This window comes from Theropithecus gelada, chromosome 16 (assembly GCF_003255815.1).
Source record: "Theropithecus gelada isolate Dixy chromosome 16, Tgel_1.0, whole genome shotgun sequence".
NCBI lineage: Eukaryota > Metazoa > Chordata > Mammalia > Primates > Cercopithecidae > Theropithecus > Theropithecus gelada.
In genome coordinates, this window is record NC_037684.1 from 35,601,214 (window position 1) to 35,621,635 (window position 20,422).

Below are 20,422 nucleotides of genomic sequence, written 5' to 3' on the forward strand. Positions count from 1 at the left end.
TGAGACTCTGTCTCAAACAAACAAACAAACAAACAAAAAAAACCAAATGATAAGTTAGGGACCGTCATCTGGATGAAGGGTATTTATAAACACAAATATTACCAAGAAAGTGACTTGTTAATTGAGGAGACAGCAAAATCAGAAAGAGGGTAAGGAGAAGAAGATAGATATGGATCTCATTAATGGACAAAATATATCACTGCATTTTTTTGAGGCAATGATGTCAAGAAATAAAGAATTTAAATTTTAGGACTTTACAGCACATGGCATCTGCACTATTAAAATTGAGATGGTTGCCAAGAGCAACTTGACTGTGCTTCAGAGGAAGACCTGATGGTTAGAGGTATCATCTTTCCAAGTTTACTGCAGGATGGGGTAAGGATGGGTTTGAGACACTAAGGCAAGGTTGCCCTGAACACTGAAAGGACAGTGCCTTCTGGGAGCAGGAGGAATCCATCCCATCATACACAGACCAGCCACAGGTTTGTCACCATCCAATGCTGTCTATTGCTTGCTTCCCTTTAACACCTTTATGGCCTTTGTTCTCCTTAAACAATGTATTAAGATGAATTATTAGAAAACACTTTTGAGTATTCACTGCCTGTAGACCCTTTCCTCCACATTAGGAGAACAGACCCCAGAGCCATAGACCCATGTTTCCTATCTTTTTTTTTGAGATAGGGTCTCATTTTGTTGCCCAGGTTGGAGTGCAGTGGTGTGACCTTGGCTTACTGTAGTCTCAACATCTTGGGCTTACACATTCCTCCCATTCCAGCCTCCCTGGGACTACAGGCATACACTACCACACCTGGCTACTTTTTAAGTTTTATTTTTTGTAGAGACAAAGTCTCACTATGTTGCCCTGGCTAATCTCAAACTCCGGGGCTCAAGTGATCTCCCCGCCTCAGCCCCGCAAAGTGCTGGGATTACAGGCATGAGCCAATACACAGGGCCAACATTTCCTATGTTGTTGCTCTGGAATTCTAGGCTCTGCCTCCCTGCTTGTCTCCCAACTCCAGTCATTTCCTGTCTTTGAGTAGAATGTTGCAGGTGGGGTCTCAGACAATGGAGAAGATCGTTCTCTTTCTTTTCCCCAACTCATGCTCTTGCAGATGCTCTCCTTGAAGGGCTAAGCCACTATAGGGCAGTAAAGACAACACTGCCAAAAGTTTTGGCATTGGCCAAATGGAATTTAACCTCATGGAATGGGCTTTTGAGCTGGGCTCTTATCACCCCCAGATGGGGTTGCCAAATAGAATATACGATGTCCCATGCAATATTTGGTACACACTGATAGTAAAAAATAATCATTTATCTGAAATTCAAATTTGTCTTGGCTTCCTGGTCTTTTCTTTTTTTTTTTTTTTTTGAGACAGAGTATTTCTCTGTTGCCCAGAGTGGAGTACAGTGGCATGATCTTGGTTCACTGCAATCTCTGCTTCCCGGGTTCAAGCAATTCTGCTGCCTCAGCCTCCCGAGTAGCTGGGATTACAGGCACCCACCAACACAACTAACTTTCGTATTTTTAGTAGAGGCAGGGTTTCACCATGTTGGCCAGGCTGGTCTTGAACTCCTGACTTCAAGTGATCTGGCTGCCTTGGTCGCCTGAAGTGCTGGGATTCCAGGTGTGAGCCACCGCACGGGGCCAAGCATCCTGTGTTTTTGTTTGCTGAAACTGCCGACCCTACCCAGACTCCTCTGACCTTGGGTCATTTGCCATTGGTCCCCTGCTATGGCTGGAAGAGCCCTCCAGAGGTCACCTGATCTTGCCCTCTGCTTCCAGGAAGCCCACCCCAAACTCCTTTCAGGACACATGGTTAACAGATTGTTTTCCTGTGAAGACCTTCTGGCACCCTACCTGTCTTGACCATACTAATGTGCAGAATTAAAGAGATTTTACTTTGATAATTGAAGGTCAGCCCTACCCAAGTCTTCCAAAGAATCCATAATTGTTTTTCCCAGCAGAACTGGGGCCCTTCGTTCCTGGGAACTTGAACACTGGAACCTCACAGCCTCTCTCCAGGCACTCATTTGAATATAGACAGGTTGTAATTTGGTGGGTTGGGAGATAGCCAGCTTGGGTTATGGTGGTGGTTGTTTTTGTGTTGTGTGTGGTGAGCATTGGGTATATGTTTGGAGAAGAAGGTGGGAGACAGTGTGGAAAGTGGGTGTGACTTCCTCTCTAGGCTCATTAGTACCCTCATATATAAACACCTGGTTTCATAACACTTGAAGTTACTGGAATAAGATTAGATACCTGACATTTGTGGGAAGCAGAGCTCTGCGGAGTATACTCAGCCTGACCCCCAGAGGGGTGACATGCCTCTGTTTTAGTTGTTGACTGGGGTTGAACAGGAAGTCAGCTTTCAATAGGGTTATGATTTTAGATGACTAAATATTTTGGGAAAGAACCCAATATATTGTATTGGCTGGCAGGTCCTGGTCTCTAAGAATGCAAAAAATGTCATTAGGTTCACAGCCCTCAGGAATGTAAGTATCTGAACCAGGGTAACAGACACAAATACTTACAGTGGCTAAGGAAGCAAGTAAGTTAGTGAAAACAGCTGGATATAAAAAGATCAGTTACAATGGTAGCTGATATTTACTGAGCACTTATTCTGTGCCAGGCATTGTTCTGAGTTTTTAAGATATATTTAATTTAATTATTCCTCATAACAAGTTTCTTTTAAAGTCAGTGCTATTACTATCTTCATTTTAAAGATGGAGAAACAGGAAACAGACATTCAGAAAGGTTAAGTAATTTTCCAAAGATCATGTATCAATGTTAAGCGATAAGTCAGGATTCAAACCCAGGGAGTCTGGCTCTAGCGTCCACAGGAGCACAGACACACCAACAAATCACACTGCCTTCCTCTAGGAGAGAGAAGGGAGAGTGGTGGGGATTCTGGTAAACTAGAAAATACGCATTCCAAGTAAAAGGAGCAGCTCCTCCTCAGCTGTAGCTAGCTGCTGCCCTGCAGGAATATAGGTGTCAGTGTTTCTAAATCTTTGGATTTCCTTCCCTTCCCTTCCCTCCCTTCCTTCCTTCCTTCCTTCCTTCCTTCCTTCCTTCCTTCCTTCCTTCCTTCCTTCCTTCCTTCCTTCCTTCCTCCCTCCCTCCCTCCCTCCCTCCCTCCTTCCCTCCTTCTTTCTCTTTCTCTCTTTCTCTCTTTTGAGATAGGCTCTCCCTCTGTCATCCAGGCTGGAGAGTGGTGGCATGATAATGGCTCACTATGGCCTTGACCTCCCAGGCTCAAATGATCCTCCCACCTTAGCCTCCTGAGTAGCTGGGACTACAGGCATATGCCACGATGCCTGGCTAATTAAAAAAACAATTTTGTAGAGGCAGGGCCTCACTATGTTGCCCAGGCTGATCTTGAACTTCTGGACTCAAGCTATCCTCCTGCCTCGGCCTCCCAAGTGCTGGCATTATAGGCATGAGCCACTGTGCCTGGCCTGGATTTTCTTTTTAAAGAGACTAGTATGAAATTTTCGGGGGAGAATCTCCTGATTATTCAATACTGCCAATAAAATCAATTTTTGATTTTTAATTTAATTTAATTTTATTTTTTGAGATGGAATTTTGCTCTGTTACCCAGGCTGGAGTACAATGGTGTGATCTCGGTTCACTGTAACCTCCACCTCCCAGGTTCAAGTGATTCTTGTGCTTCACCATGCCAGGCTAATTTTTGTAGTTTTCATAGAGACGGGGTTTCACCATGTTGGCCAGGCTGGTCTCAAACTCCTGACCTCAGATGCTCTGCCCTCCTTGGCCTCCCAAAGTACTAGGATTACAGGTGTGAGCCACTACACCCAGCTTTTTATTTTTAAATTTTTTAAAAAAACTTTAATTTTAGCTTTAGGGGTACATGTGTGGGTTTGTTCTGTAGATAAATTGTGAGTCATGGGGGTCTGGTGTACCTATTATTTCGTCACCCAGGTAATAAGCATAGTGACTCATAGATAGTTTTTTGATTCCCACCCTCCTCCCTGCCTCCACCCTCTAGTAGATCCCAGTGTCTGTTGTTCTCTTCTTTGTGTTTGATTTTTAAAATAAACACTTGGGTGAACCCCCACACAAAGGTGTGGCTGGGTTCCGTCTAGGGGTTACCAGGTCTAGACTTCTGATTTGAGTCACTCAGCACAGATTATTGTTGTCCTAATGATTGTCTCTGTAAAACAATTAATTTTTGAAAACTGTCCTATTTCCTTCAAGGACCTTAATTACTTTGTCAAGAACACCTTATTCATAGCCCGTTCAAGTGATTCTTGCTTCATTCACAACCGCCTGCTCTGTGCTTCTTCCTCACAGAGTGTCCCAAGGGCCCTGACATCCTGGTGGTCCTGCTGTCAGTGATGGGGGCCATTCTGCTCATCGGCCTTGCCACTCTGCTCATCTGGAAGCTCCTCATCACCATCCACGACCGAAAAGAGTTTGCTAAATTTGAGGAAGAACGTGCCAGAGCAAAATGGGACACAGTAAGAGATTGGGCTGGGCTTTTTCTAAAAAGTCATTGGTCTGAGGCCCTTATGTGGAAGCAACAGATGCTTTGGGTGGTCAGGTTCAGCCAGCACCGTTGTCTTTCTGTTATCCTCTGTTTTGGAAACGGGGAGAGATGGTCTTACTGTCCCTTTGTCCTTCAGCTTCCTTCAGCCTCTTAGAAATAGTGGCAGGATGTCATTCCACCTCATTCTATTCTTTCTCCTCAATAATACGGTTACTTCCAGGCTGGGCCTGGTGGCTCGTGCCTGGTGGCTCGTGCCTGTAATCCCAGCACTTTGGGAGGCCATAGTGGGCAGATCACTTGAGCTCAGGAGTTCGAGACCAGCCTGGGCAATATGGTGAAACCCCGTCTCTATTAATAATATAAAAATTAGCCGGATGTGGTGTTGCACACCTGTAATCCCAGCTATTCGGGAGGCTGAAGCAGGAGAATTGCTTGAACCATTAGGTGGAGGTCGTAGTGAGCGGAGATTGTACCCTTCTCTGGGTGACAGAGCAGGACTCTGTCTCAAAAAAAATAAATAAAATAAAATAAAATAAAATAAAAGGTTACTTCCAAATCAGACTTTACTCTTTTATTCTGATTTATTGTATTTTTAGTAGAGACAGGGTTTCACCATGTTGGCCAGGCTGGTCTCGAACTCCTGACCTCATGATCACTTGCCTCAGCCTCCCAAAGTGCTAGGATTCCAGGCGTGAGCCACCGCGCCTGGCCAAGAATGTGTTTCTTGAAACCACCATTAAGGACTACTAGACCGTATAGGATTTGTTACTTTCTGTTGGAAAATAGTTTGGGAAACCTAGTGAGGGTCTTTTTCCTGATAACATGACAGTTTGTGGTAGTGCTTTCTCTTTCTCTCCTCTTCCCTCCCCTCCTCTCTCCTCCCCTTCCTTTTTCCTTTGCTTCCCTCCCCTTCCCTTCCTCCCCTCCCCTCCTTTTCTTTCCCTTCCCTTCCCTCCTTCCTTCTTTTTTTGAGACAGGGTCTCATTCTGTCATCCATGCTGGAATGCAATGGTGCCATCATGGCCCAGTGCAGCTTCAATCTCCTGGGCTCAAGTGATCCCCCCACCTTACCCTCCTGAGTAGCCAGGACTATAGGCATACATCACCACAGCCAGCTAACTTTTGTATTTTTTTCCCTTGTAGAGACAGGGTCTCACTCTGTTACCCAGGCTGGTCTCGAACTCCTGGGCTCAAGTGATCTTCCTACTTTGGCCCCTAAAAGTGCTGGGATTATAGGCATAAACCACCATGCCTGGCCATGGTTAGTGCTTGGCCAGATTAGATGGAAACAAATTAATAATTATTTGAGCAAAAGCTTTCCTCTGTGTTCTGAATTCCACCTGCTACATTTCTGTCCTTGTCCACATCTCCCATCACTGTCACAGGGAATGGAAAATAGGAGAAGTGCAAAAGAGAGGGGGACACAGGGTGAAATAGGAGAAGTTCTATCCCTGAATTCTGTGGGATCACTGAAGAGTGATAGGCTGAATTTAGCTCCTTAGAAATAGTGTCAGGGAACAGGTGTGGTGGCTCACGCCTATAATTCCAGCACTTTGGAAGGCTGAGGCAGGTGGATCGCTTGAGCTCAGGAGTTTGAGACCAGCCTGGGCAACATGACGAAACCCCATCTCTACAAAAAAATGTAAAAAGTAGCCAGACATGGTGGTGTGTGCTTGTAGTCCCAGCTACTTGGGAGGCTGAGGTAGGAGGATATCTTAAGTCAGGGGAGGTGGAAGTTTCAGTAAGCCGAGATTGTGCCACTGCACTCCAGCCTGGGCAACAAAATGAGACCCTGTCTAAAACAATAATAATAATAATAAGAAGAAATGGTGGCAGGATGGCATTCTATCTCATCTCCTCCTGTTATTTCCTATTGATTCCCATGCCAAGAACTAAAGTGGGAGTAAAATGAACATTATTCTGTTTCATCGATGGTGTATTCCAGAGAAGGGTGCCTTGGGAAAACTTCTGAGATGAATTTTAAACATTCAGGGTAGGGAAGGACTGAGGAAGTCACTGTAAGATGCTTTTCTGTTTCCTTCACAGGCCAACAACCCACTGTATAAAGAGGCCACGTCTACCTTCACCAATATCACCTACCGGGGCACTTAATGATAAGCAGTCATCCTCAGATCATTATCAGCCTGTGCCACGATTGCAGGAGTCTCTGCCATCATGTTTACAGAGGACAGTATTTGTGGGGAGGGATTTGGGGCTCAGAGTGGGGTGGGTTGGGGAAATGTCAGTATGTGGAAGTGTGGGTCTGTGTGTGTGTGTGTGTCTGTGTGTTGTGTGTGGGAGTGTGTAATTTAAAATTGTGATGTGTCCTGATAAGCCGAGCTCCTTAGCCTTTGTCCCCAGAATGCCTCCTGCAGGGGATTCTTCCTGCTTAGCTTGAGGGTGACTATGGAGCTAAGCAGGTGTTCTTCATTACCTCAGTGAGAAGCCAGCTTTTCTCATCAGGCCATTGTCCCTGAAGAGAAGGGCAGGGCTGAGACCTCTCATTCCAGAGGAAGGGACGCCAAACCTTGGCTCTACCCTGAGTTCATAAGTTTATGGTTCTTGGGCCTGACTCTCAGCAGCTATAGTAGGAACTGCTGTGCTTGGCAGCCCAGGTCATCTGTACCTCTGCCTCCTTTCCCCTCCCTCAGGCTGAAGGAGGAGTCAGGGAGAGCTGAACTATCAGAGCTGCCTGTGCCTTTTGCCATCCCCTCAACCCAGCTATGGTTCTCTCGCAAGGGAAGTCCTTGCAACCTAATTCTCTGACCTGTTGGGAGTGAGGATGTCCGGGCCACTCAGGGTCATTCGTGGCCTGGGGGATGTACCAGCGTCTCCCAGTTCATAATCACAACCCTTCAGATTTGCCTTATTGGCAGCTCTACTCTGGAGGTTTGTTTAGAAGAAGTGTGTCACCCTTAGGCCAGCACCATCTCTTTACCTCCTAATTCCACACCCTCACTGCTGTAGACATTTGCTATGAGCTGGGGATGTCTCTCATGACCAAATGCTTTTCCTCAAAGGGAGAGAGTGCTATTGTAGAGCCAGAGGTCTGGCCCTACCCTTCCGGCCTTCTGTCCCTCGTTCATAGCACCTCCACATACCCAGCCCTGTGCCTTGGTGTGCTGTATCCACCCATGGGGCTGATTGTATTTACCTACTACCTCTTGGCTGCCTTGTGAAGGAATTATTCCCATGAGTTGGCTGGGAATAAGTGCCAGGATGGAATGATGGGTCAGTTGTACCAGCATGTGTGGCCTGTTCTTCTATGGGTTGGACAACCTCATTTTAACTCAGTCTTTAATCTGAGAGGCCACAGTGCAATTTTATTTTATTTTTCTCATGATGAGGTTTTCTTAACCTAAAGGAATATGTATATAAACATGCTTGCGTTATGTTTGTAAATTTATATGATGGCAAAGAAGGAGAGCATAGGAAGCCACACAGACTTGGGCAGGGTACAGACACTCCCACTTGGCATCATTCACAGCAAGTCACTGGCCAGTGGCTGGATCTGTGAGGGGCTCTCTCATGATAGAAGGCTATAGGGATAGATGTATGGACACATTGGACCCTTCCTGAGGAGGAGGGACTGTTCTTTTGTCTCAGAAAAGCAGTGGCTCCATTGGTGTTGACATACATCCAACATTAAAAGCCACCCCCAATCGCCCAAGAGAAAAAGAAAGCCTTATCAACAGTTGTTCCATGAGCAGAAAACAGGAGTTCTGATCTCAGTGTTGCAGCTAAATAATCTTTAACTCTAATTAAGGCAAGTCACTTTCTTCTTCTTAAGGCTGTTTTCTAGTTTGAGAAATGGGTTTTGAGCAGCCAGTCTTGAAGGTCTCTTTCAGTATCAACATTCTAAGATGCTGGGACTTACTGTGGCATCAAATGTGTGGTCAAGATTCTGTGGGATATTGATACTGTGTGTGTTTTCAGTTGGGAGATCTGAGAGACCTGGCTTTGGCAAGAGCAGATGTCATTCCATATCACCTTTCTCAATGAAAGTCTCATTCTATCCTCTCTCCAAACCCCTTTTCCAACATTTGTTAATAGTTATGTCTCTCCTGATGTAGCACTTAAGCTTCATTTAGCTATTATTTCTTTCTTCACTTTGCACGCATTTGCATCCACATATTAGGGAAGAGGAATCCATAAGCAGCTGAAATATCTACTCTATATTCTTGTGTTAACATTGAGAATAAGCCTTGGAATTGGATATGGGGCAATGGCTGAGCCTTGTCTCACCCATGGATCACTCCTTACTGTAGGGAATGGGAATGTGGTAGAGGCATAAATAGGGGATGGGGAGGGATAGTCATGGATCCAAGAAGTCTAGAACCTAATTAGCACCTTCAGCTACTAAGACAGAGTCCATGAGAATGTTAATGGGACATTTTCTTTAGATAACATGTTTTATATGAAGAAATTGTATCAAAGGGGGGAAGGAAATGTATTTAAAGGGTGAATCAAATCAGGAATCTTGCCTGAGCCACTGGAATGAAGTTCATAGGTCTTGAAGACCAGTACTATTTGTCAATATGTGGGGATAACCTGTAGCTGCATTCATGAGGTAGCAAAGAGCAGTTTTGGCCTGTGGGGTGAACAGTTAAACAGTGTTCTGGCATCAGATAACACAGCACAAAGGGATTGTGTCTAGCTCTTTTGGAGAAAATTTATGTCTAGTCTCAGGAGCTGTGGACAATAATGGGAAACTTTGAATATTCCTGACAAGTTGCCGTATTAGGAGTCAGTTCTTTACTTCTCTGATATTCCTAGGTCATCCATGATTTTTTTTTTTTTTTTTTTAATTTGAGACGAAGCCTTGCTCTTGTTGCCTAGGCTGGAATGCAATGGTACAATCTCAGCTCACTGCAACCTCTGCCTCTTGGGTTCAAGCGATTCTCCTGCCTCAGCCTCCCCAGTAGCTGGGATTACAGGCACCTGCCACCATGACTGGCTAATTTTTGTAGTTTTAGTAGAGACGGGGTTTCCCCATGTTGGCCAGTCTGGTCTCGAACTCCTGACCTCAGGCGATCTGCCCTCCTCGGCCTCCCAAAGTGCTGGGATTACAGGCATGTGCCACCGTGCCCAGCTGGTCATCCATGATTGTAACGTGTGGGTCTAAAGGCCTCTTTTTCTTTGTTAAGTATTCCTGGTTGAAATTTCTTAAGTGCCTTCCTGACTTCCTAACCTTACCTTCTCTGTTTGGGTTTGTACAACAGTGAATTAAATGTACTTTCCAAAAAGAATTAGCCTAAGGCTGCCCAGTGCTTCCTGTGTTGTTATTTCTGTTTCCTTTGGATGAAAAGAGTAAGTGTCATTGACTCAGAAATGATTATTTTAGAACAAGCATATTTCCAAATGTAACAGAATGATGACTACTATGAGTACTGAAGCTAGTTTCAGAATCCAGAGCTTCTCTTTATATATACTTTTTTTTTTTTTGAGATGGAGTCTGGCTCTGTCACCCAGGCTGGAGTGCAGTGGGCACGATCTTGGCTCACTGCAACCTCTGCCTCCTGGGCTCAAGAGATTCTCCTGCCTCAGCCTCCCGAGTAGCTGGGATTACAGGTGCCTACCACCATGCCTGGCAAATTTTGTATTTTTATTTATTTATTTTTGAGATGGAGTCTTGCTCTGTTGCCCAGGCTGGAGGGCAGTAGTGTGATCCCTGCTCACTGCAACATCTGCCTCTGGGGCTCAAGCGAGTCTCCCGCCTAAGCCTCCTGAGTAGCTGGGATTATAGGCGTGCACCACCACATCCAGCTAATGTTTGTATTTTTACTAGAGACGGGGTTTCACCAATTCATCATTGGCCAGGATGGTCACGAATTCCTGACCTCAACTGATCCGCCAGCCTGGGCTTCCCAAAGTGCTGGGATTATAGGTGTGAGCCACCAGGCCCAGCGCTCTTTAGACTTAATATTTTTTAAATGAGTAGGTTATTACTGTTCTAACAGTTTGGGTTCTTTTTTTTTTTTTTAATTGGGTATTATTTAGGAACTTGTGCAACCTCAAAAGAACAGACTGCCAATGTAGCCTAGATTTTGTTTGTAGGAAGCATAAATGGATAAAATAATAGCTTAATGGCAAATTATTTACAGGACCATTTAAATGCCTAAATTTTATCTAAGGCAGTGGTTGTCAAAGTGTGGTCCCAAGACCAGCAACATCATTATCAGCTAGAAACTTGTTAGAAATGAAAATTGACAGGCCCCACCCCACAGCTGCTGAATCAGAAAATCTGGGAATGGGGACCCATGATCTGGTTTAAGAAGCCTTCCAGGTGACTCTAATTCATGCTCAAGTTTAAGAACAACTGATTTAAGGAGTCACATATTTAGCCTTCTTGCCTAGAAAAAACTTTATAGTAAGGCAGCTCAGTTACTGTATACAGTTAATAGCAAACCTTGGCTGACATACTCAGAAGATGAAATATCCACCCACACAAAATGAAAATCTACTTTGACCCATTTTCCAGGTTAAATGATCTTGGGCGTCTTGGTTTCACTCATGACCACAAATTCCCATGAAAAACTGAAAGAATAGAATCCTGGGGAAAAACTAACAGGATACTTTTTATGTGTACCAAGACGCAAGCAAGGAAATATTCTTACAGAATTTATTCACAGCTGAGACGGGATCAAAATCTTAATTATTAACATTATCATCCTATAGGATGCTAGAATACTACTTAGAATTTGTTACTTTACTTTTGGCTATTTAAAATTTATTCAGCATCAACAGTGTGGGACTGAAGTACTTTATATAACACTGATAACATAATCTTTGCTTCGAGTCTTTTTTTTAAAATTTATTTATTTATTTATTTATTTATTTATTTATTTTTTTCAGACAGGGTCTCATTTTGTTGCCAGAGTGCAGTGGCACCATCATAGCCACTGCAGCCTTGACCTCCCAAGCTCAAGTGATTCTCCTGTCTTGGCCTCCCAAAGTGTTGGGACTACAGGCACATGCCACTATACTCGGCTAATTAAAAACATATTTTTTGTAGAGATGAGGTCTCACTATACTGCCTGGGCTGGTCTCAAACTCCTGGGCTCAAGCAATCCTTCCACCTTGATCTCCCAAAGTACTGGAATTACAAGCATGAGCTACAGTGCCTGGCCTAAGTCTTAAATTCCTAACATAATGTACATTTTTTGAGCATAATACAATACATGACATCATTAAGAGATTACATGAACATAGACTGAGACCTTTTATGGTGAAATTTTGTGAGATTCACTATGTTTTATTTATGTCTTGGTAATTGCTGACTAAATGTCTGGATGAAAATAGAGGATCTTATGTAAAATGAGATGAAAAGCTATATGTCAAGCCACATTTGTAATCCTTTAACTCTTGGCTTTGCTAGTCCAAACTCTATGTAACAGAGCCATCTAATGATCACTGGGACCAATTACAAGCAGATTGCCTGGGAATTACTCAATTTTCACAATGATATAATGGAACCATAACGTATGCTCTGCAAATAAGCCATTTAAAAATCATTTCTATTTGGTTTTATAGAACAATATGTTTATGGAAGTATATATTCCTAATTTGTTTTAGTTTGATTAAAACATGCAAGGAGGCAGTCTTAGAAGCTTGTGATTAGGGTTAAGTATATCATTACATAAAAATTAAAAAATCCAGTTAATGTGGCTACCTAAGAATGGTTTGTATGTGAAAAGAAAATGAAGAGGTCAGGAACATGACTGCCTGCCTTGAGGCTGCTAATGTTATAATAAAGCCCCTCCAACACCTTGCATAAAGGAAACACTTTCATTGGCCATATATTTTCTGACACACCAAAAATTGCTCACAGAAAGCACCGTTTAGAAAATTTTGCAGCCTTTAAACAAAATGTCCATTGTAAATTATTCTTTAGCAGTGTCCCCAATAAGAACTTGTGAGGAAAAAGTTTCACAATTGATTTCATTTTAGTATAGCAATTGGATTTTCCAATGACTCATACAGAATTGGCATGATTCTTTGGAGAGATCACAGTGATGATGTGTAATTATCACTTTGGTGGCCAATGGAAATACTTTGTTAAGAAATTGGAAAAAAATGTTGATGGGCGTGTGCTGGACTTTGCTTTTCCTGACCATTACACTCGCCATTGTGACAGAGATTGCTGATTGTGTCCAGTATGTTTTCTCCTTCTCACATAATATTAGAACTTCTGCTGTTTAGTTGGGCACATGGTTGCCCAGAATAAATATTATTCTCTTATTATTAATAAGAAAATTTAGTAAAGTTGCTGGATACAAAGTTAGCATGCAAAAATCTTGTAGCTACATGTGCCATGTCCATCTCATAGACAATGAGATGTAAATGAAAGAGGTGTATGCAACTTCCAATAAATGATGTTTAAGGGAAGGAACATACTTTTCTCCATTTCCTTCATCTTGTAGGCTGGAATGCAGAGTTAATACCTAGAAGTTAAGTAGCTCTCATAGCTCAGTATGTGACCTTGGGGATTGTATTATTTTATTTATTTTTATTTTGTTTTTAAGGCGGTGAGGTCTTGCTATGTTGCCCAGGTTGGACTTGAACTCCTGGGTTCAAGCAATGCTCCCACCTCAACCTCCCCAAGTAGCTGGGACTACAGGTGCATGCCACCACGCCCAGTGGGGATTGTATTAGTTATCTGTTGTTGCTTAAGAAATTACTCCACAATTTAGTAGCTTAAAACAACAAACATTATCTTGCTGTTTCTGTGGTCAGGAATTTAGGAATGGCTTAGCTGGGTGGTTCTGGCTCAGAGACTCTCATGAGGTTGGAGTCAAACTGTTGGCCAGGGCTGTAGTCGGCTGAAGGCTAAAAAGGGCTGGAGAATCCTTTTCTAAGATGGCTTACTCACATGGCTGTTGGCAGGAGGTATCAATTCCATGCTGGCTATTGGCAATAGGCCTTAGTTCCTCACCACTTGGACATCGCTATAGGACTGCTTGAGTGTCCGCATGACTTGTCAACTAGTTTCTCCCAGAGGGAGTAATCCAAGAGAGAATAGGGAGGAAGCCACAATTTTTTTTAATGACTTAGTTTTGTAAGTGTCACACCATAATTTCTGTCATAAACTATTCAATAGAAGTAGCTCACTAAATCCAGCCAACATTCAAGAGGAGGGGAATAGATGCCACCTCTTGAAGGGAGGAGCATTGTGTACAGAATCATTTCCCCCCCAAAGACATCCACATCCCCATCTCCAGAACCTGTGAATATGTTACCTTACATGGAACAAACAACTTTGTTGACATAATTAATGATCTTTAGATGAGGCAATCATCCTGGATTATCTGGGGAGGCTCAATGTAATCTCAAGTGTCCTTACAAGAGGGGGTCAGGCTAGGCGTGGTCGCTCATGCCTGTAATCCCAGGACTTTGGGAGGCTGAGATGGTTGGATCACTTGAGGCCATGAGTTTGAGACCAGCCTGGCCAACATGGTGAAACCCTGTCTGTACTAAAAATACAAAAAAATTAGCTGGGCGTGGTGGCACGCACCTGTAATCCCAACTACTTGTGAGGTCCAGGCATGAGAATCGCTTGAACCCAGGAGGCAAAGGTTACAGTGAGCCAGGATTGCACCACAACACTCCAGCCTGGATGGCAGAGTAATACTCTGTCTCAAAACAAACAAACAAACAAACAAACAAACAAATAAATAAATAAATAAAAGAGGGAGTTAGGAGGGCCAGAGTGAGAGTGAATGGAAGTGGGTCAGACTGGTATGGCCATAAGTCAAGGAATATATACAGCCCACAGAAGTTGGAAAAGGCAAAGAATGGATTCTCCTCCACAGCCTCAATAAGGAATGTAGCCTTTGATTTTAACGCTGTAAGGCTCATTTTGCACTTCCGGCCTCCAGAAATTTGGGATAATAAATTTGTGCTATTTAAGCCACTAAGTTTGTGGTAATTTGTTATCACAGCATAGGAAATTAATACAAATATCAAAGTGTTTGTGGACATATTTTAAGACCACCCCAGGCCACCCTCTGGTAACAAATTATTTATAGTTCTCCCACATGCAAAATAAACTTACCCCTTCTAAGGCCCCAGAGTGTTATCCCATTATAGCATCAATTCAAAGTTCAGAATCTTATCCTCTATGTAAGTCCAGGGAAGATGAGACTTCTTGGTTGTAATTCCTTAAATATAGCTACTCAGGTACATGCCTTTCAATCTGAAGTTCTGCAAACAAAAAGAAAAAGGTCATATGCTCCTTTCCCCACAGCAACCAATGTAAAATGGCAGGGGCAGAGAGATAACTGCTATAGACACTCCTGTACCAACAGGTGGAAAACAAGGTGCACAGAAGTCACTGGTTCATAGCAATTCTGAAATCCATTTGAGTATAGGTTTGTAGTTCTACATTCAAAGTCTGGGAATAACTCCCTATGGCTTTTGGTTCCATCCTCTGGGCTGTTGGTTTCATCCTCTAAGTCATCCTTTTTTTGTGTGAAAGGGAGATGTGTTTGGACATAAATAGTTTTCTTAGCCTGCTTCCTGTTTGTAGAAATGTGTTTGTAGAAAGGGTCCAAAGACCCCTTTCTTTTTTGTACTCTCTTTCAGGTCAAGCTGACAGTATTTCTGACAATACAATTCTCTTAAAACGATTTTTGAATCTACTGTGAATCTTACTGGGTTTTAGTCCAGGAGACAAAAGTCATGGCAGCAAATACCTTTGAGATACATCTTTTTCTACCTTGGGCTTCTGCTGAAGGACAAAGATCTTAAGTTTCTTAGAAGTCCTATTGTTTGAATGAGAGGACCTGTGAGCCATATTCTTAAAATCTTTTTTTCTGAGACGGAGTCTTACTCTGTCACCCAGGCTGGAGTGCAGTGGCGAGATCTTGGGTCACCACAATCTCTGCCTTCCGGGTTCAAGCAATTCTCCTGCCTCAGCCTCCCGAGTAGCTGGTATTACAGGCACCTGCCACCACGCTCGGCTAGTTTTTGTTTGTGTTTTTGTAGAGATGAGGTTTCACCATGTTGGCCAGGCTGGTCTCCAACTCCTGACCTCGGGTGATCCACCCGCCTTGGCCTCTCAAACTGTTGGGATTACAGGCGTGAGCCACCGCACCCAACCACTCTTAAAATCTTTAGAGGGTCTTTTGCCTGATTGAACAGTACTCTGAGGTACCACCCGTAAACACAACAGGCATGGGGAGTGGGAAAGTGGGGGATAGAGGGTGGATTGAGGGGTATTTACAAAAATAAAAGACATGGTCTCAGCACTCAGATGTTTCAGAATCTTTGGGGAGACAAACTATATACATTTAAAAAGCACTGAAGAATTACAGGTCATATCCCTAATGAGTATAGATACAAAAATCCTCAACAAAATACTAGCATACTGACTTCAACAATATATTCAAAGAATAATTCACCATGATCAAGTGGGATTTATCCCTGGGATGCAAAGATGGTTCAACATATGGGAATCTATAAATGTGATATACCACATACACAAAAATCATATGATCATTTCAATAGATACCTAAAAAGCATTTGACAAAATTAAACATCTTTTCATGATGAAAATTCTCAACAAATTAGGTACAGAAGAAACGTACCTCAACACAATAAAGGTCATATATGACAAGCCTACAGCTAACAGTCTCAACAGTGAAATGTTGAAGGCATTTCCTTTAAGATCAGGAACAAGAAAAGGATGCCCACTCTCACTGCTTTTTTTTTTTTTCAACATAGCACTGGAAGTTCTAGTCAGAATAATTAAGCAAGAGAAATAAAAGTCATCTTAATAGGAAAGGAAATGTTGGAATTTTCTCTTTGTTGACAATATGATCTTATATATAGAAAACCCAAAAGACTCAACCAAAAAAAAAAAAAACTGTTAGAACTAATATTCAGTAAATTGCTGTACACAGTCAACACACAAAAATCAGCAACATTTCAGCAACAACAAATCCAAAAAAGAAATGAAGAAAATAATTCTACTTACATGAGCAAAAACCAAAACTGAAACAAAAAAGGTATAAATTTAACCAAGAAAGTGAAAGATCTTTACACTAAAAACTAAAAAACACGGATGAAAGAAATTAGAAAAAACACAAATAAATGAAAAGACATCCCATGTTCTTGGATTGGAATAATTAATATAATTAAAATGCCCATGCTACTCAAAGTGATTTATAGATTCAATACAATTCCTATCAAAATTCCAGAGTTATTTTTCATGGAAATAAAAAAATCCTAAAATTCATATGGAACCGTAAAAGATCCCAAATAACCAAAGCAATCTTGAGCAAAAAGAACAAATCTGGGCCAGGCGCGGTGGCTCATGCCTGTAATCCCAGTACTTTGGGAGGCCGAGGCGGGCAGATCACGAGGTTAGGAGTTCAAGACCAGCCTGGCCAACATGGTAAAAAACCCTGTCTCTACTAATAATACAAAAAAATTAGCTAGGCATGGTGGTGCACACCTCTAGTCCCAGCTACTTGGGAGGCTGAGGCAGGGGAATCACTTGAACCCAGGAGGTGGAGGTTGCAGTGGGCTGAGATTGTGCCACTGCATTCCAGCCTGAGAGACAGAGCCAGACTCCATCTCAAAAAAAAAAAAAGAAAAAAAAAAAAAAAAAAAAAAAAAAGAACAAAGCCAAAGGCATCACAGTACCTGACTTTAAAATAAACAACAAAGTTACAGTAATCAAAACAGCATGGTATGCAATAAAAACAGATACATTGGCCAATATAACATAGTAGAGAGTCCAGAATTTACAGACAATTGAATTTTGATAAGGAGCCAAGAACACTCAATGGGGAAAGGAATCTCTTTGATAAACACTGTTGGGAAACCATATATCCATGTGTAGAAAAATGAAATTGGACCCTTATCTCACACCATACACAAAAGTCAAAATGGATTAAAGACTTACATGTAAGACTGGAACTACTAGAAGAAAACATAGGGGGAAAGCTACTAGAAGAAAAAATAGAAGAAAGCCACTAGAAGAAAACATAGGGGGAAAGCTCCACTACATTGGTCTGGGCATTTTTTTTGGACATGACCTCAAAAACACAGGTGAGAAAATAATAAATAAACACATAGGATTACATGAAACTAAAAACTTCTGCACATCAAAGGAAACGGTTAACATAGTGAAGAGACAACCCACTGAACGGGAGAAAATATTTACAAATCATACATCTGACAAGGGGTTAATATCCAAGATATATAAGAAACTCAGTAGCAAGAAAGCAAATAACCTAATTTTAAAAATAGGCAAATAATCTGAACAGACTTTTTTTTTAAAATTTTTTATTTTTGTAGAGATGAGGCCTCACTATGTTGCCCAGGCTGGTCTCAGACTCTTGGGCTCGAGCAGTTCTCCTACCTTGGCCTCCCAAAGTGCTGAGATTATGGGTGTGAGCCACCATGCCAGCCTGACACAGCCATTCTTAAAAGAAGACATACAAATGGCCAACAGGTTTGTGAAAAAAAAAAAAATCACTATTATTAGGGAAATGCAAAATAAAATTACAATATCGCCTCACACCTGTTAGCATGGCTATTAAGCTGGGTGTGGTGGCTCACACCTATAATCTCAGTACTTTGGGAAGCTGAGGTGGGCAGATTACTTGAGGGTCAGGAGTTTGAGACCAGCCTGGCCAACATGGTGAAACCCCATCTCTACTAAAAATACAGAAATTAGCCAAGTGTGGTGGCACATGCTTGTAATCCAAGCTACTTGGGAGGCTGAGGCAGGAAGATCGCTTGAACCCGGGAATAGAGGTTGCAGTGATCTGAGATTGCGCCACTGCACTCCAGCCTGGGCAACAAAGTGACTCTTTAAAAAAAAAAAAAGGTTATTATCAAAATGATGAAAAATAATGTGTTGGTGAGGATGTGGAGAAAACTTTTACACTGTTGGTATTATTACAGCCATTATGGAAAACTATATGGAGGTTTCCCAAAAAATTAAAAATAGAACTATCATATGATCCAGCGACACTATTTCTGGACATATATTGAGTAACTGAAATCAGTATATCAAAGACTTATTTGCACTTCCATGTTCATTTCAGCATTATGCACAATCGCTGAGATAATGGAATCAACCTGTGTCCACCAATGGATGAATGGATAAAGAAAATGTGGTAAACATATACAATGGATACTATTCAGCCTTAAAAAAGAATTTCTGTCATTTGTGACAACATGAATGAACTTGGAGGACATACTAAGTGAAAAAAGCCAGGCACAGAAAGACACATACCACATGATCTCACTTATATGTGGAATCTTAAAACGTCAAACTCATATAAGTAGACAGTAGAATAGTGCTTAGAGGCTGGGAAGGGACGGGGCAGGTCGGAGATGGAGGATGGGGAGATGCTGTTCAAAGGGTACAAGGTTCAGTCAGACAAAAGCAGCAAGTTTCTGAGATCTATTGCATAGTGTGGTGACCATAGCTAATAATAATATATCGTATATCTCAAAACTGCTAAGAGTAAATTTCAAATGTCTCACCATAAAAAACGTTAAATGAGGTGATGGGTATGTTAAGCTTGACTTAGTCATTTCATATTACATACATATATTAAAATATCACATTGTACCCCATTAAATATTTACAATTATGATTTGTCTATATATTTAATAATAAAAATCAAAATAAAATATTAAAGAATGCCTACAAAGCAAGGTTTAAGATATAAATGAACACAGTAGTATCACGGAAGGGATTAAATATTGTAATATTTATTGAGCACTACGTATATATTTTTGAACTCCCACAACCCTGGAAGAATGAGAATATCGAAACTCAGCATAAATATTTTGCCCAACTGCATACAATAAATACATAGGAAAAACAAACACAGAATAAAACCAAACCCACCAAATTATCTCTTTCAAAAGGAAACGACAGTCTCCTAAAAGGCAACCCGAGACAAATTTCATCAAAGCCGTGGGACACATGGCCTTCGAGCTGCTGTCCATTATTGAGTAGCAGAAGCCAGGAAGGATGGAATGTTTTAGAAGAAAGGGGTCGGGGGTCGGGGTGTTCAAAGGATGGACTGAAGATAAAATTGAACTGGGGGTCAGACCATGGCGGGATAGCGCACCGGAGAATGAACAGCGGTTAGGGAAGAGTGGCGAGCGGGTGGCAAGGACGGAGGGCGGAGTCGAGGCCGGGGCTGCGGGAGGAAAGCGCACGGACAGGAGCCCCCGCCGCTCGAGTGCAACGCCCGGCGGCCAGCCTCGTGAGGTCACAGGCCCTTATGAGGTGGGGCAGGCGGGCGCGGCCGCAGCGCCTTTCAGTCGGCGCGGAGGCGGTGTTGAGTTCAGCCGCTCCCCCACGGCCCCGGAGCCCCTGGGCGGTGGCGGTGGGCGTGACAGCACCGGCTCCACGGCGCCTAGGGTCCTGGGCCCGCTCCGACCGGGGCGCTCGGTGGGCGGAGCGTCGGGCTCGGTCAGGTGACCGCGGGGGCGGGGCCGCGCTGCGCGGGAGCCTGGGAAAGCTGCGGAGCGAGAGCCGCGCCTCCGGAGAGGACCCAGGGGCTGACCGCAGGGAGCGCGGGGTCCTGGAGACACGAGGGTGGGGAGGGCAGCTTGGGCCGGTAGTGGGACCCTCGGGGGACAGAGGTGGGGAGGGGAGGCGAGACCCGCTGAGGAGTTGGGAGGGGAGCCTTCGAGGTGGAGAGTGGAGAATGCAGTAGGGTGCGAGGGAGGAAGGAGAACAGTGGTGGGGCTGGGTGAAGGAAGGTTCCAGAAAGGAACCGTGAGGGGACCGAGTGGGACAAAGGGGCAGAGTGAAGGGTGACTGGGACTGATCAGGTGGTTCCTCAGAAATGGTGGTCGTTGTAGAAGGCTGGCGGTCCCGGGTGTTGGTTCACTTCCCTGCTCCTTCAGCGTGAGGCAGAGACCTCTATTAGGGC

At 43.1% G+C, this 20,422-nt stretch overlaps 1 protein-coding gene and 1 long non-coding RNA gene across 3 annotated transcripts in view; one reads left to right on the forward strand and one right to left on the reverse strand.

The window, feature by feature from the left end:
• ITGB3 (integrin subunit beta 3) overlaps positions 1-6,842 on the forward strand; it is a 56,650-nt gene extending 49,808 nt beyond the window's left edge. The window contains exons 14-15 of one of the 2 annotated variants that reach the window (XM_025362905.1): positions 4,313-4,479; positions 6,555-6,842. In XM_025362905.1, coding sequence (XP_025218690.1) covers positions 4,313-4,479; positions 6,555-6,620 — 233 coding nt within the window. In that variant the 3' untranslated portion in view covers positions 6,621-6,842. Of the gene's footprint in view, positions 1-4,312; positions 5,061-6,554 lie in introns of those variants that run through there. The other variant, XM_025362904.1, reaches the window with a different exon arrangement.
• LOC112609801 lies at positions 205-19,640 on the reverse strand. The gene is made up of 3 exons (XR_003116241.1): positions 19,563-19,640; positions 14,563-14,711; positions 205-547 (listed from the first exon to the last, which is right to left on the reverse strand). It is a non-coding gene; the product is annotated as an uncharacterized LOC112609801 (long non-coding RNA).
• Between the last annotated feature and the right edge of the window lie 782 nt (positions 19,641-20,422).